The 16,802-nt window shown below is 38.3% G+C and overlaps 1 protein-coding gene across 1 annotated transcript in view; it reads right to left on the bottom strand.

Moving 5' to 3' along the window:
* The window catches only part of PNPT1 (polyribonucleotide nucleotidyltransferase 1), a 44,425-nt gene that overhangs the window by 15,063 nt on the left and 12,560 nt on the right, over positions 1 to 16,802 (bottom strand). Inside the window, 9 exon segments of the mRNA XM_023734515.1 lie at positions 531 to 584; positions 1,515 to 1,604; positions 1,688 to 1,754; positions 2,714 to 2,750; positions 4,535 to 4,605; positions 11,809 to 11,911; positions 12,378 to 12,474; positions 15,608 to 15,665; positions 16,037 to 16,088. Of these exon segments, the coding sequence (XP_023590283.1) occupies positions 531 to 584; positions 1,515 to 1,604; positions 1,688 to 1,754; positions 2,714 to 2,750; positions 4,535 to 4,605; positions 11,809 to 11,911; positions 12,378 to 12,474; positions 15,608 to 15,665; positions 16,037 to 16,088 (629 nt within the window).

Genomic DNA, 16,802 nt, shown 5'->3' with positions numbered 1-16,802 from the left:
GTTCTGTGTACACTTCCATGAGCGGCGTTACACTGAACACTTGCAGTGTGCCGTCCTAAAGCTCTGTGTACACTTCTGTGAGCGGTGTTACACTGAACACGTGTAGTGTGCCTTCCTAAAGTTCTGTGTACACTTTTGTGAGCGGCATTATTCTTCTCATGCCTCACATAAACTGATGGGAAGATTACACAGCTGCTTTCCCTCATGGTTCCTCATACTTCTGCTTAGTAATAAAACTTCCTTGGTGTCTGAAACCAAGACCAGAGCTCTCCACCTTTTGGAAGGTTAGAAAGGTTATTGGGTCAGCAAAGCAAGAAAATAATTTTCACAGCATATTGATTTTAGCCAGCCATATCCAGCAGATGTGTGAATAGTTGAAGCTCCACCTTGCGACTTTCTTGCCTCTAGTTTGGTTCGGTAACTTGACTTTTCCGAGCCTACTAAAATCTAATTTTAAAGAAATCTTATGTTGTGTCTAATCAGGTTTGTATAAAGTGTTAGCTAGCAGATCTGAGACACAATCCTTTTACCTGCATCCATCAACGCCAAACTTCCGCCACAGGCAGATGCCATGGAAGACGACCCTACGAGAGAGAAACAGTAGCTTTACAAGAGACTGATTTTTTTTTTTAAATGTAGAATATGGTTACTATTAGCTATTCAATATTGTTTTCTTCCTTGTTTTATAGAAACACGTAAGGCCTGAACCACAAACTATAGAGCTGCATGGTCCAATTCATCTGGTTCCTTTCATTTAAATTAATGACAATAAAAAACTCCGTTCCTCCATTGCACTAGCCACACTGGTTACCGTACTGGAAAACACAGGCACAGAATATTTCCATCATCACAGGAAGTTCTGTTAAATAGCACTGTGGCAGAAATTTTGATTCTGTTGTTACCTGAATCAGACGACGGTTGAAGATACAGGGCTCCGGCTCTCTCACTGGGCCATAAGCACATTAGCCTAGTCATACCCGGTCGAGAATATTAAAGCCTTTAGTTTAAATTCTGAGCTTCCCTTGGCGTTTCTTCCTGCAAATCTGTGACCATCTGACCTTTTTATGTCTGCTAGACCCTTGAGAATAACTGTGCCCTTCCTGCCTTCGGTGACTATTTTGTGTTGACTCGTGGACTGATGTGTGAGTTAAATGGGATGTTTCAGACCCGCCTCCCTCTGTAGTCACTTGTGATATGGGACAGGCGTCCCCTCACAGGCTCCTCTGCTTTGGCCCCTCCTCACACAGGACAGCCCTTCTCTGGGGTTTGTTTGTACAAACAAACAAAGAGCCAAAATTAGATTCTATTAGTCATACATGAAGAGAAATCACTGCTTTCAAAACAGCTCATTAACTAATAACAGAGACTCAGGTCGGTGCCCTGATTAACTAACAGTTTCTCTTAAAATAGGCTTGAGCCCTGGAAGAATAAACATAATGTATACTTTTGAAAAGTTAGGAAGATAACAAAGAATCGGGTATTTCCCACTAGGAAAAAAAAAAATCTGCCAATACCATTTGACTCTAGGACTTCAGATGTGACTCTTATGGTGAAAGGAAAATCCCTGGGAATAACAGGATACAAAGCTTTCTCGGCAAGAGCACCTAAATTGGAACAGAAAACAATGAGCAAAAAATGCACTAAGTCTCTGTCAGACACTAGATTGAGCACACAGATCTGTACTCACCATGCCCAAGTTCTCGTCTATTTACACCAGTAACTTTGCCAATTTCGTTAGTTGCATAAGGTGGAAACTTAAAAAAAGAAAACACACATAAGTGAGATGGGAAGATGCCCCTAATGTCATAATAAAACAATAAAACAAATTACAAAATAGTACAATCCCATTTTTGTTAAAAAAAAAAAAAAATCGTACACACTAACATATCTACAGAAAATGTGTGGACATCTAAAATATACATCAAATTGCTAAAAGTAGCTATTTCTAGGGTGTCTGTGACTCAGCAAGTGGGAAGCAGATGATTACAGGGAATTACGCCATAGATTTCCATAATGTTTGCGGTATTAATACAATATTAGGTTTTTTAATAAAAAACACATACATGTTTTTAAAAATGCATACTAAGGAAATGCAGATCTTTTCCATAGGGTGTGTCTATTTTCAGCTTTTAACAATGGAGTTATTTAATGTAGGAAAAAAAAAAATTTTAGCCAGAGTTTGCAAATGGGACCAATATGTTGTTTTAAGGAAATATGAATTAGTTGCAATCATTTAAAAATTGGAAGATTCCCCATAAAAATCTGGTATTTGAGTTTCTTTAGCAAAAAGACAACCAGAGGAGAAATGGAACGTGACTCTGATCAAGCCTCTGGATCCAGCAGCCAGTTGGCAGGCACCAGAGAGGACGGGGGGAGGGTATGGTGAAGTGCGCCATGAGTGTGCACACAGCAGCACCCAGAGTGTGGGGAGCACTGCGGGTCACACGGCTCTGGGGCTTCAACAGGTAAGAATGTGATGGGGTGAAACCTATAAATTTAAACAGACTTTAAAAAAATACCAAATTTTAAAAAATGGACAGGACTAAAGTATAGTAACTAGGGATGCACGCTAAGAATCCAGGGAAGTGAAGACGAAAAGTTAACAGCTACAAGGTTGATGGTGGAATGTAGGCAGTGGGCACAGGAGTGTTCACTGTAAATTTCTTTCAACTTTGCTTTCTCATAATAAAACGTTGGGAAAAATTCACCTTACCTCATAGTGCAGCATGAAGTTTTTGTCTTTTATTCCACTATAAATGAAAAGCATAACATTAACCACAGTATATAGATGCAAACAAATGTATTTCAATAAACAAAAAAATCTTAAGGAAATTGAAAAAAACACCACTGGTTATTAATGAGAGTTGGTTTGAAAGGGAAACTGGGCGTATTCGGAAGATGAACGCCAGAGATGTTATTTCCTTCTGGAGTTTATGTATGAATTCTGCACTGATTTAGAGAAACAATTTTGCTTCAAATACAAGCACTTAAATATCTAGATTTGACTATGAAGACAGCAGACATTTGTAGGCATTAATAACTACTGAGAGAGTCCTCAATGTTGTGCCACATTAGTCACATCTCAGAGTTACGACCTTTCTTCTAGTCAACGTGTGAAATAAGGACCAGTAACTGAAGTGATACCGCTGAGGGCAGTCAGAGGATCTGACAGGCAAACGTCTTTTCAGGGTTTGAAAGGAGAACAGTTGTGACTCTATCTAGAACAATGAGGAAAAATAAGGATGAGAAAGTCTTATTTTTGGCAGGAGAAAACCAGATTTATCGACAGCTGAGGAAAAGACGGGCACGCAAGGCCTTAGCAGCAATAGCGCCCCCTTTTGGTGGAATTACAAAAGGGCACCTCCCTGTGCAGAAGAATCAGCAGCTCTGAGCCAGGGCAGAGTCTGCACAACCACGAACTGCAGACCTGGGAAAAGACATCGAAACACCAAATCTCCTCCAGAAGATTAAAGGAATCATAGACTTTGGGGGTAGAGAGGCAGACAGGGATCATGTGGTCCAGTACCTGCATTTCATAAGAAAAGGAAACCAAAGGCCACGATGGCTGAGTGGTGTGAGCCCTGACTTCCATGGTTAGAGACAGACCCAAGACTAGAACAGAGAGGTGCCCTGGCCAAGCCCAGTGCTCTTTCTTAGTAAACTGTGTTGCCTTCCCTAGAAGAGAAAGAGGCCAAAGTGGAGAAGGGTGGGACAACCAAGTTTTGGCCCAGAAGGGAATATAAAATACAGACGAAGTATAAGAGCTCCCCAAAGGGTTGTGATTAGGATGAGAATTCCAGCTTTATACACAGCTGTACTGTCAGTTTTATCAGACATATGAAAAAAATTAGTGATCTATCCTGAAGACCCTGGGGATGATCCTCATCAGCTGGGCAGCAGAAAGAGAGAGGCAGAGTCCTCTGGTCTTCTGGGACCCTTAATCAGGGAAGGGAAGCAGCCCTGTAAGACACTAAGGAAGAGAGTCATTGTGGCTGTGAGTCCCGGGACTCGGAGGCACTAATGTGGGGGGACTGCAATGTCGATCTTCATCATCCAAAGCTGATCAACATGATTTTATGGCTCTTTTTTTAGACAGGGAAGGGAGTCAAGTATTCTAGAATGCAAAATCAGATGTGGCTGGTGATTAGACAAGGTTTTTACATTTTTTAACAGCCTCCAGATTCTTTTCAGCAACTGGGACTCTTGCCACGATTTATTTACTCTTTCATTTAGAAAGTGAAATGTACCCGTTCAAGATTACTCAGGAAATCTGTCCTGAGAAATGGTTTTAGAGATAGAGAATAAACTAAATGTACCCACATTAAGAAATTTAATGATTTATCAGTATTTGTTCATAAACCAACGAGCTAGGAGACAATACAGCACAAAAAAACTTGAGGGTCACTTAAAATCACTATGATGTAAACAGAAAAATGAAGTACAGAGGTATAGGTTAAAAAGAGTAACAGTAAGAATACGCTGCGTGAACTTAAGTTATATGTTGGAATGTCATAGCTTAAAAACATAAACTTACTTTATAGCTGTTATAATTCTATCAGATTTAATACTGGATTCTAAGGAATCAAACGTGACAGTACAAAGCACCTAAAAGAGAAAAAAGAAAGTTCTCAGGCTTTAATATACTTACAACAAAGATGAAAAAATGTATTTGAAGAACCCAATTAGCTCTTAAAAAGCAGGGGATAAGCACCTTTTATACAAAGCTTACCAGTGTACTTAATACACCAAACCTTTATTCACTCTATAAATATTCAAGTTACATGTAAACCTCAATAATCTGAATGTTCAGCATCGTACAGACTATGTACGTAAAGCCCTGCACTAGAAGTGCTGGGGGAGGAGGGCCAATGCATGAGACTTGGTCGCTCCCTCCAGGACCTCACTCAGAATTAAAGTAACTGGAGTGCCCCCCAAATTAGAAATGTTTTATGAAATTATGTAAATTTGAAGGTTCGTTTACAATAACCTGAAAGCAACACTTAATTTGCTTGTGAATCTTTGAAGAAATGCTGCGATGGCAACCACGTCATCAAGGTAACTGTGTAATATTCCCAGTTGTAGCCTTGTTTTTTGAAATTGCCCAGAACAGTGACTGGCACTAACTAGTACAGTTAGCCAAACCACTGCCCCTGTGTCGACTCTGACTCATGGCAATCCCACAGGGTCTCCAGGGCTGTAAACCTCCACAGAAGCAGATGCCACATCTTTCTCCCATGGAGCCGCTGGTGGTTTCGACCACTGACCTTTCGGTTAGCAGTCGATCATTTTAACCACTGCACCACCAGGGCTCTTACTAGTTATGGTTAGCACTGAATAAATACTTGTGAAATAAATGAACAAGCAAACATACATGGACCTGACAATATAGACTCAAAATTATAAAGTGACAACTGACAGCATAATTAAAGGAATCAACGGTATTTGGAGATATTAATACATTTCTCATAGATACTGAGAACTCAAGAAGACTAAATTAAAAACACAGAAAATCTGAACAACAATACATTCAACCTGTAAATATATACTGAACTTTACCCAACAAAATTAGATACATTCTTTTCTTGCATATACAGATGGAACATTTATAAAAACTGACCATAAAGGAAGCCTCAATAATGCCAAGGTTCAATACCACACAGACTATGTTTTCTGACCAGGAGGTCATTAAATTAGAAACAAGTAACAAAGGATAGTCAAAAATCCCATATGATTCAGACAATAAGCTTCAGTGGCTACAAACATCAAAAGTCAGAGAAAAATCCAGACATTATGTGCCTCTGATGGGCATAAACACTACCATCTAGGAAGTAGTCTTGCAAGAAAATCAAATTCCAAAGGTCAAGTCTCTAGATCGAACTATCAGTTTACTAGGAATGCAGGCGGAACCAAGTCATATGTTAAATGATACTACAAGGATGCAATCAGCAAAATGAGGTTAATAGAAAACCTTGCAAGACAATTAATGTGGTTTCTCTAACAAACTATGAGGGAAGAAAAAAAGAGATGAGGAGAGGGGTAATCCATACATTAAAAGAGACTTAAGACATATATCACACAATTGCAACGTATGAACCTTTTTTGGATCCTAATTCAAACAAACCACGAAACCACGTTAAAAAAAAATTACTGAATCTTTGTGTAAATGAGAACATTGAGACTTGAGGATACTAGGAAATGATTATTATTTTCGGTGTGTTAATGATGTTGTTTTAATATTTTTTAATCCCTGAAATATTTATGGATAGAATGAAATGATGCCTCAGATTTGCTTCAAAATAAGATTTGCCTTGAGTTCATAATTGTTGAATTTGGGTAACTCACACAAGGGGGTTCATTATATTTTTATTTCTACTTTTGTATATTTTAAACTTTTCTTAAAAAAGTTTATTTTAAACCTAGTATATCTAGAACGGGGCTTCCCAACCTTGCCCCTATTGATGTTTAGGCCCAGCTAATTCATTGGTGTGGGAAGCTGGTGTTGTCGGATGTTTAGTAACATCCCTGACCCTCTACCCATTAGATGCCAGTAGTATCCCTTCCCCCTCCCCAACACGTGACAACCAAAAATGTCTCCAGATACTATCAAATGTTTCCTGGTCTAGAAACTAAAACTAAACTGAACTAAACATCTACCAAATAATAACTTGAATTAAAGAGGAAATAAAAAGAAAATTAAGAAATACTTTGAACTGAACGATAAATCTTTCATATCAAAATTTGTGGGAAACACCTAAAATAGTACTTGAAATGAAACTTATTAAATACATTCATTAGAAGATTTTAAAGGGTTGAAAGTGATTGCGTTAATAATGTTCATTTCAAGAAGCTAAAGATTTGGTTTCTTGGTTTGGAGGTTTGGGGTCGTATTTCAGGAGACATCCGGGTTAATCGGCCTGATGTTGTGTTTAGTGCATCTGTTCTATCTCCTAGTTTGTGGCATAGTGCCTGGGGTCTTAAAAGCTTGCCAGTGGCCATCCAAGGTACAACAATTGGTCTCTACTCACCTGGAGCAACAAAGGAAGGAGTGAGGAATAGGAGGAAAAATATGGAATGTGTGGCAATTGCCTCCATGAACAACTGCCTCCCTTTGCCATGAGACCAGAAGAACTGGATGGTGCCCAGCTACCATTACTGAATGTTTTGATAAAAGAGTCTGTAGAAGAATCCTGATCAAAAGGGAGAAATTGCAGAACAGAATTTCAAACTCCTATGAAATCCAGTCTTTCTGGAGCCATGGAGTCTGGATGAACCCCTGAAACTATTGCCCTGAGATAATCTCTAAACCTCAAACCAAAAATATCCCCTGAAGTCTTCTTAAAATCAACCATTTGTTTAGCTTAACTAGTAAAGAATGTCTGCCTTCAGCACTGTGCTCTTTTAAGAACATAGGATCAAACTGACAACAGCAACTTGAAAGATTAGATAGGAAATGTAGGGGGCAGTGAGTTTATGTTAACAGGGGAGGAACAGTTAGGAAAAGGAAGGTGAGAATGGTTGCAACACTTAAAGAATGTAATCAATGTCAATGAACTGTACATGTAGAAATTGCTGAACTGGTGTACCTTCTGCCGTATATATTCTCAACAACTATAACAAAAAATAAAATATTTTTAAAAAAAGAAGCTAAAGAAGAAAATGGAATTATACAAAATATTCAATTAATCCAAAAAGAAGGCAGAAGGAGGAACAGAGAAAAAACAGGGGTCAAACAAAAACAAATAAAAATGACAGACCTAAACTCAAACATATCATTAATTAAAATACAGATTAATGGACTTTAACACTCCAGTTAAAGGGTAGAGACTGTTAGAATGGATTAAAAAAAAAAATGGTTTGCAGAATATCTTTATGGAGATACTTTTAAACTTTACTATATAGAATAAAAAACAACACAAAGAAAAAACAAATTAATCATGAGATAGCTTATATTTATTGTAAACCAAACCGTCAAGTCAATTCCAACTCATAGGGACCCTACAGGACAGAGTAGAACTGCCCCATAGCGTTTCCGAGGAGCAGCTGGTGGATTCGAACTGCTGACCTTTTTGGTTAGCAGCCTGAGCACTTAACCACTGTGCCACCAGGGCGCCTATATTCATTGTAAAGTCTGACTTAAATGGGAAAAATATCGATTCTTTCTCAAATTAATCCATAAATTCAATATAGTAACAATCTAAATCCTAAAAGGATTTTTTAGAACTTGATATAATTCTAAAATTTATATAAAGAAACAAATGTACATGAATAGCTAAAGCAATTTTTTGGGGAGGACGGGGAAGAGAGGGTGGAATTGCCCTCTTTGGTATTAAGACATACTCTAAAACCGTAATTAAGTCCGTTTCATATCAGCCCAGAAAACTCACAGAACGATGAAAGAGAATAGAGTTCAGAAATACATTTATAAACTTTGAATATAATAGAGATGACATTACAAATCAACGGGAAAAAATGGATTATTACCAAATATTATTGTAAACTTGGCTCACTATAGAGGCATGAACTCTAAGATAGGTTAACGATCTAAATAAGACAGCTAAACCCTTAAGGCTATAGAAGGGAATAGGAGGTGCATCACGTTGTGATTCTGGGGTAGGAAGGATTTCTTAAATATGACTGTAAAAGCACAAACCATAAAAGTGAAAAAGGAACGGATGACTACATCAAAACTGAAGATTTCAGGTGCACTCTAGACATACAGTAGACTGCCATACGCAAAGCTAAAAGACAGATGGCAGAGAGGGAGAAAATATATACAGTCTGGTTTGCTTCTAAAAAAGGATTAATATTTAAAGCACATAAGAAATTACTACAAAACAGCAGGACAACCACAGTAAACCACTGTCTTAGTTATCTAGTGCTGCTGTAACAAATACCACACACGGGTGGCTTTAACAAACAGAAATTTATTCTCTCACAGTTTAGGAGGACAGAAGTCCAAATTCAGGGCACCAGCTCCCAGGGAAGGCTTTCCCTCTTTGTGGGTTCTAGGGGAAGGTCCTTGTCTCTTTTCAACATCTGTGGCCCCAGCGGTCCTTGGAGATCAATCTTCCCCCGGGTCTAGGAGGTTCTCAGCTCAGGGACTTCGGGACCAAAGGACATGCTGTGCTCCCAGCTCCTCTTTCTCGGTGGTAGTGAAGTCCTTCTCCTCTCTGCTTGCTTCTCTCTCGTTTTATCTCTTGTAAGATAAAAGGTAGACAGCAACTCTACTCCCTCAGCTTTGGGAGGCCCCATTCTCCCAGTCCATCTGAGTGGCGACCCCTCCCCATTGGCCCCATTCTTCTGCCCCTTGGGCATAGCAGCCCCATCCCCTCAGCTTTGGGCAGTGGCCCCATCCCCCGGCACACCTTAATGGCAGCACCACACTCTAGAACCGAGCTGATGAAGATCCGACTCTGAAACTTAGGAGGCTGTGGTCCCACCGTTCGAAAAGAAGGCCCTGCTTCCCATGTTCCTTCCCACGGTTCTGCTGATTTCCGAGCTGCTCCAGGATGGTATTTTTCTTTTCTTGGGGGACAACACATGTAGCTCTTATGGCCTGTTTTCCGCTTGTAGAATTCCAAGAGGCAGAAAGCTTTCTTTTCTTTTGTTCTTTCTCTGTCCCTTTCAGTGAAAGCTGATGGGTTTTCTGCTGTGGTAGTTGGTTAGATCTATCAGTCACAGGCTTAATTTCTTTAACAAAAGATTGTGTAGCCATGCGCTTGGTGAACACTCTAGGACACGTGTCCTTACTATGTACAACAGAAATTTCCAAATCTGTAAGTTCTGTTTTCATTTTGCACAGTTCATTTTTAAGTCCATCGTTCTCCTCTTGCATTTTACTTTAAATGGCAAGGAGAAATCATGCAGCCTCTTTAAGATCTTGCTTAGAAATCTCCTTAGCCAGATAGCCAAATTCATCAGTTACAAGTTCTACCTTCCACCAAACATGGGGAACATAATTCAGACAAGTTCTCTGTCACTTTATGAAAAGCATCGCCCTTCCTCCATCATCCAATCACATGTTCATCAGTTTCTTTTAAAGCCTCACCAGAAGCACATTTAACATCCATATCTCTAGCCACATTCTGTTGCTGGCACCATATGTATTCTCTAAGACAGTAGAGACCTTCTCTATAGCTCTCCTCAGTTCCTTCTGAGCCCTCACCAGAATTGCCTTTGATGTCCATAATTCTACCAAACAGTCTCTTCAAGGCAATCCAGACTTTATTAGGCACCTTAAAACTCTTCCAGCCTCTACCCATTGCCCAAGTCCAAAATGCTACCACATTTTAGGTATTCGTGAGAGCAGTACCCCACTCTTCTGGTACCAAATCCTGTCTTAGCTATCTAGTGCTGCTATAACAGAAATACCAAGTGGATGGCTTTAACAAACAGAAATGTATTCTCTCACAGTTAAGGGCTCTGGGGGAAGGTCCTTGTCTCCTTTCAACATCTGTGGGCCCAGCACTCCTTGGAGATCTCCATATGTCTTGGCTTCAATCTTCCCCTCGGTCTAGGAGGTTCTCAACACAGAGACTCTGGGTCTAAAAGACACACTCCACTGCCAGCTCTTCTTTCTTGGTGGTAGTAAGGTCCCTCTTCTCTCTGCTTGCTTCTCTCTCTTTTTATCTTTCGTAAGATAAAAGGTGTGACTCATGCAAGGGTGTGACTTGAGTAAGGGTGTGACACAAGACACATCCCACACTGATCCTGCCTCATTAACATATAGAGGTTAGGATTTACAACACATCACAAGATGGAGGATAATTATATCAGATCACTAAATGGAAGGGCAACCACAGTACGGAGAATCATGGCCTAGCCAACCTGACACCTATTTCTAGGGGACACAATTCAATCCATCACAACCATATTAAATTAAAAACAAAGGCAACAGGGATGTGAGCAGGCAGGCAATTCACCCAAGAGAAAACCTGCATCAGGGCCACCACATTGCACAACTCCAGGGGACAGCATCTATGCGAAAAGCGTGCCCCTGGGGGTGCAGTGCCCCAGGGGATGGTTTATACAGCAACTGCTGAGTCGTGGGTATTTACAGACATTCAGCCTCTGTAGTAATCAGGGAAATAGAAACTAAAGCAATGAGATATCTCTACTTTGTATCTACTGGACTGGCAAAAATGAGTGATTACAGTAGTGATTAGTGTAAGAAAAAGAAAGAGGTAAAAAGCATAATTCCATACACAAAACAATGGATAGGCGTGTATGTAAATAAGCAACAGAAGCTGAACTGGGTATGTCAAATACAAGAGTGGGTGCCTATGCAAGCAAAGGGGACAGGACTGAGACACAGACTAAAATAAGCAAACAAACACAAGGGCTTCGCAAAGACCAAAAGTGACCGTACAGTGAGGAGTATGGGTGACTCAATGTTGGGTGCCTGAGAGTAAAAGAAAAATACAATAAAAAATACCAGATAATTCTAGAAAATACAAACTAATCTACAGTGACAAAAGCAGATGGGTGGTTGCCTGAGGATGAGAGACGGGGGCAGGAGGAAGGGATCACAGAGGGTGCCTGAGATGTTCATCATCTTGATTTTGGCGATAGTTTCCCAGTTACAGGTGGGACAAAACTTACCAGATCATATACTTCAAATACGTGCAGAGTATTTTATGGCAATTATATCTCAATTAAGCTGCTAAAAATATTTTTTGAATTTCCAGATATTAATCTGAGTAGATAATACATTTCACATGATAAAACCTATAGAAGCTATATTACGTAATACGATTTTAGATCTAACGAAAGGATCTGCAAATAATTGTAGCTTTTTACATGTATTACCTGTGTCTGTCCCCTTTGAAATAATGCTGATCCATGAAGCGTTTTAAACATATCTACCTCACAACTGATATTCCTAAGTGAAGTCAAATCCCGACCATCACACCTACAGTAATAAAGGAAATAAGTATGTAAAGCAGTGTTGGAAATCAGAAAAATCACATATTATCTTTTTATCCCTACCAGGAAGTTCTCAACTGATAGAAAACTTGTAGAACTTTAAAAAAGTGATAAATTCCTGAGCCCTAGCCTAAGAACCGCTTAATCAGAATCTCAGGGATGTGACCCATGCATCTGCATGAATAAGCACCACAGGTAATTCAGATGTACAGCTAGGCCTGTGAACCACCACTCTACAGACAAGTCAGACAGACAGACAGACAGACAGACAGACAGACAGACACATCCACACAGTCCACATATTGTTTAATACATGCCCATTTATAAAATAAATATCAGAATTCTTTACTATTCACTTAAAGAAACATTTCCTTACTCTGGGCAAACTGCACTTCAGTGCACCTTACTGAGACAGCTCCTGCTTCAATTCCATCCAAAAAGGATAAGTTTACCTTTTGTATTCATTCAAAATAATACTTCTGAAGGCCTCCTTTGAAACAACATTGAAGGACTCTATTATTTCATATGGATCGGCCTCTGGAAATTTTTCTATAGAAGAAAAACAAACCAAAACAAAGGTTTTCTCTTTTTGGAAGATAGCGTTTCTCTTAAGTTCCTAGCATCAAATTAACGGGAGTAAACCAAGGGAGCAGACTCTGAGCACTTGGTCCTCACGCAAACAAAGCAGACCAACCAAATGTTCTCAGGCAGGGGAGATGCATCAAGTGTAAGTACCTCAAATGTACTGGCACTAGGAACTCGTTTGCTTTCTACCAGAATTAAGAGTCTTTGAAATTAGCTCCCTATTGTATAGCTACCTGAAAAATCCAGGCAACCATACTATGAAAAGCCTGACGGTTTTAAGAGTAGTCACCTTTATTCTCTTGCATTAGGAACTTTTATCTTTATCTGCGAACATGGAACAATTTTCTTTATATATTACAAAACCCTCAACATTTTTAGCTAATATTTATCAAGTGCTTTTATGAGCCAGGCACTTCACATGTTTGAACACTTTTAATCTTCATAATAACTTATGAGGTCAATTCTATTATTATTCTATTCTATTAATTCTATTCTACAAAAGGAAAAAAAAAAACCAAAAAACTGAGGCTTAAAAAACTGGAATAACCGATACGTCTGTGACCTGTACAGCGGCAACGTCTGAGATTTGTCTGTCTCAAGCTTATGCTTTAAAACATGAAGCTATTCACTTTTTGATTAATTTATGGCAAATTTTAAGTACGGTTCTCTTAAGTGTTTAGTGTATTAACCATAAATTTAAAGTAACCAGAACATAAGCAATGGCCACAGAGAAAGATATATTAAGTGCTTTATCTTCGTCCAAAAAAACCCAACACCAAACTCATTGCCATAGAGTCAATTCTGACTCATGACGATCCCACGTGTTACTGGGTAGACTGAGCTCGATGCGGTTTCTTGACCGTTATCTTTATGGAAGCAGGTTGCGAGGCCTGTCTTCTGTGGTGTTGCTAAGTGGGTTTGAACCACCAACCTTTCAGTTAGTAGCTGAGTGCAAACCATTTACACCACCCAGGGATCTTTACTTTCGTCAGGAGAATAATTTTGAATACTACACTTTAATATAAACTTCAATGCTTTAAGTTGCATTTGGAAAATAATTAGTATCAGAACATTTACAATACTACTCTCTCAACCCAGAGAGTCGTGAATATATTCTACTATATATAATACAAATACAAAATCACGTTTCTTTTTAAATAAGGCAACATGTGTTATTTAAAACTTCTCATTCTTAATACACAGGATGAAATGTAGTAAGACTAACTTTTCTAATGGTAGTTACAGATAAAAGCCTTAACACCAAATACAAAGAAAAATCATGCTAACAGCAGAGTCTTTAATTTTAAAATAAGAAAAATACTCACGTGAGGGTGTATCTACTTGTAAAAAAAAAATTTATAAGATCTGTATGTCAGATTTGGTTCGTATTCAGTTTCTGTGAGATTGGCATCATAGAACATCCTTGGCGTGATAATTTCTAGTCAGTGTAGGCTGCTGTTTAGTTGACTCCGGTTAGTGGTGAGTTGATGTAGGACAGAATGAGATGCTGCCCAATCCTGTGTCATCCTCAAGATCACACGGACGGTTGAGCCCACTGTCGTGGCTACTGCATCCGTCCATCTCACTGAGGGTTTCTCTCATTTTCGCTGACCCTCTATTTTACCAAACAGGATGTTCTTTTCCAGCAATTGGTCTTTCTTAATGATGTGTCCAAAGAAGCAAGCAAAGTCTTGCCATCCCCACTTCTAAGGAACACTCTGGTTGTATCTCCTCTAGGGCTGATTTCTTCTTCTGGCCATCCACAGTATATTCAATATTCATTGCCAATACCATATTTAATGCATCAATTCTTCTTCTTTCATCTTTGTTGTCCAGCTTTTGCACGCGTATGAGGTGACCTAAAAGACCATAGCTTGGGTCAGGCGCACCTTAGTCTTCAAAGTGACATCTTTGCTTTTTGAAACTTTAAAGAAGTCTTTCGCGGCAGATTTGTCCAATGCAATGCATCGTTTCCGTGGGTGCTGACTGTTGATCCAAACAGAGTGACAGAATGATATTGCTGACAAATCTCCTCACCATTTATCATGCCACGGTTGGTCACTCCAGTTGTGAGAATTTTCACTTTCTTCCGTTCAGTTGTAATCCATACTGAAGGCTATAGTCTTCGATCTTCATCAATGCGTGCTTCAAGTCCTCTTTGCTTTTTGGCCAGCAAGGTTGTGTTATCTGCATATGGCAGGTTGTTAACGAGTATTCCTTTAATCCTGATGCCCCGTTCTTCTTCATATAGTCCAACTTCCCGAATTCTTTGTTCAGTATACAGGTTGAATAAGTAAGGTGAAAAGGTATAAACTTGACTGCATACCTCTTCCAGTTATGAACTATGCAATATCCCCTTGTTGTGTTTAAACAACTGCCACTTGATCAATGTACAGGTTCTGCATGAGCACAATGAAGTGTTCTGGAATTCCACCCATCTGCTGATTTGTTGAACTGTGGTGGCTTGCATGTTGCTATGATGCTGGAAGCTATGCCACCAGACTAACACAGATGAAAAGAAAGGCCTGGCAATCTACTTCCAAAATTCAGCCAATGAAAACCTTACTGAATAACTTCTACAGAGAGATAAATTCTCTAAAAATCTCTACTTTATAATTCCACATCATGTTAATAATAACAATAGCACCAATTAATATTTATTGCACATTTAGTATGTGCCAGGTATGGATATAAATGATTTACTCATTTAATTCCCATAAATCTGCAGTTTTAGAGATCAAGAACTCTGGAAACGTAAAGATTATCTTCAGGGTTTTCAAATGACAGGATGCAAGAACACCCACCTTAGAATGTAAGTGTCTGATCCAGAAAAGATTAGGCACATTTCACATTCAACTAACACTTACTAGGTGCTCACTATGTCAGGTGCGGTGCTAAGCATGTTCTTATCAATTAATTTAACAGTAAGTCTGTGATGTATCACTATTACAAGTTTACTGAAGACAAAATTGAAAAGCAACGAGAAAGAGGAGCAAGGAGAAGCAAATGATTTTGTCAAGGTCTCACAACCGAAATAAAACAATCTCTTATTTTCTTTAAATCCATATTTGTTTAATTAAAAAAAAATAAAATTCACCTCTTAGTTGTTCCTCAGTATCTAACCTGATCTTGTTAACAGCTTCATCTCTGGAAATCTAGAAGAAAGCTTGTGTTAAGTTGTTACACATATGACAGGCTTGAACGTTTCTATTTTTTAGTTATTATACAATTCACACATCATAAGACCGCTCAGATTTCTCTAATGTAGTATTCTTTAAAAGATTAGAACCACTAACTGATTTAGAAGCAATTTTACTTGTATAATTCATTGAAATATGTTTGCCTATTTCCCTAAAATTTCTATTAACACAGGGAGAATGGAGAAGCAAGGACTAGGTTTTTTTTAGCTTTCTGTTTAGAGATATTTCATAAAAACAGACCTAATGTTCACAAACAAAATTATGTGAGAGATGACAAAACAGAATTCCCCGAACAATTATGTAAGACTGAATTCAGTTATACCTACTTTATCATGTTCATAATCTGTAAAAACTGCATACAGTCTTTCCACAGCAAGTCTGTTTTAAGCACAAAATAAATGTTAGCATAACAATATTTGGAAACATGAAAAAATTTCTATTAAAAACAACACTGAAACATTTAAAAATAATAAACTATTTAATAATGCACATTCCATAAAAGAATGAAAATATACCTTATTTACTAATAACTTTTATTTGCTAACCTGTTTGCTATCTATTACATGACACAGAACACAAATTTTAATGAACACTAACAGTGAATTCAAATATTCAGAAAAGTAAACACACTCCTCAAAAGCGATGGCCATGTAACTATACCATTTTGCATTTTAATTAAATGAAGAAAAAGACAAAATACTTAATAACTAGTACTAGCGGCAACTGCTTAGTCATTTGGGGAAAAAACAAACAAAAAACTCCCCAAAAACCTAAACCGAATTTTCACACCTAAAAAAAAATAGAAAAAATTTAAATGTAAAAAATACGTGTGGATATTTTTGTAATCTTGGGTAGACAAGGCCCAAACATGTCTTCAGAGCCAGGGGGAAAAAAAAAAAACTGAAGCATTTGGCTACATAAAAATAAAATATTTGTAAAGCAGAAACAAAACAACAAACTTCACAACAGATCCACCAAAAATAAGATTAAAGGCTCGGAAAAAATATTTACTGTGTTGGTTGCACTTTTTAAAGAGTACGTATTATTTTTTAAATGGAAAAAAATAGTTACATTCATTTTGAAAAAATTATA

The sequence above is a fragment of the Trichechus manatus genome, unplaced genomic scaffold, assembly GCF_000243295.1.
Source record: "Trichechus manatus latirostris isolate Lorelei unplaced genomic scaffold, TriManLat1.0 scaffold00005, whole genome shotgun sequence".
NCBI classification, from domain to species: Eukaryota; Metazoa; Chordata; class Mammalia; order Sirenia; family Trichechidae; genus Trichechus; species Trichechus manatus.
The sequence above is the reverse complement of the archived record's forward strand: the minus strand, read 5'-3'. Positions and strand labels throughout refer to the sequence as shown.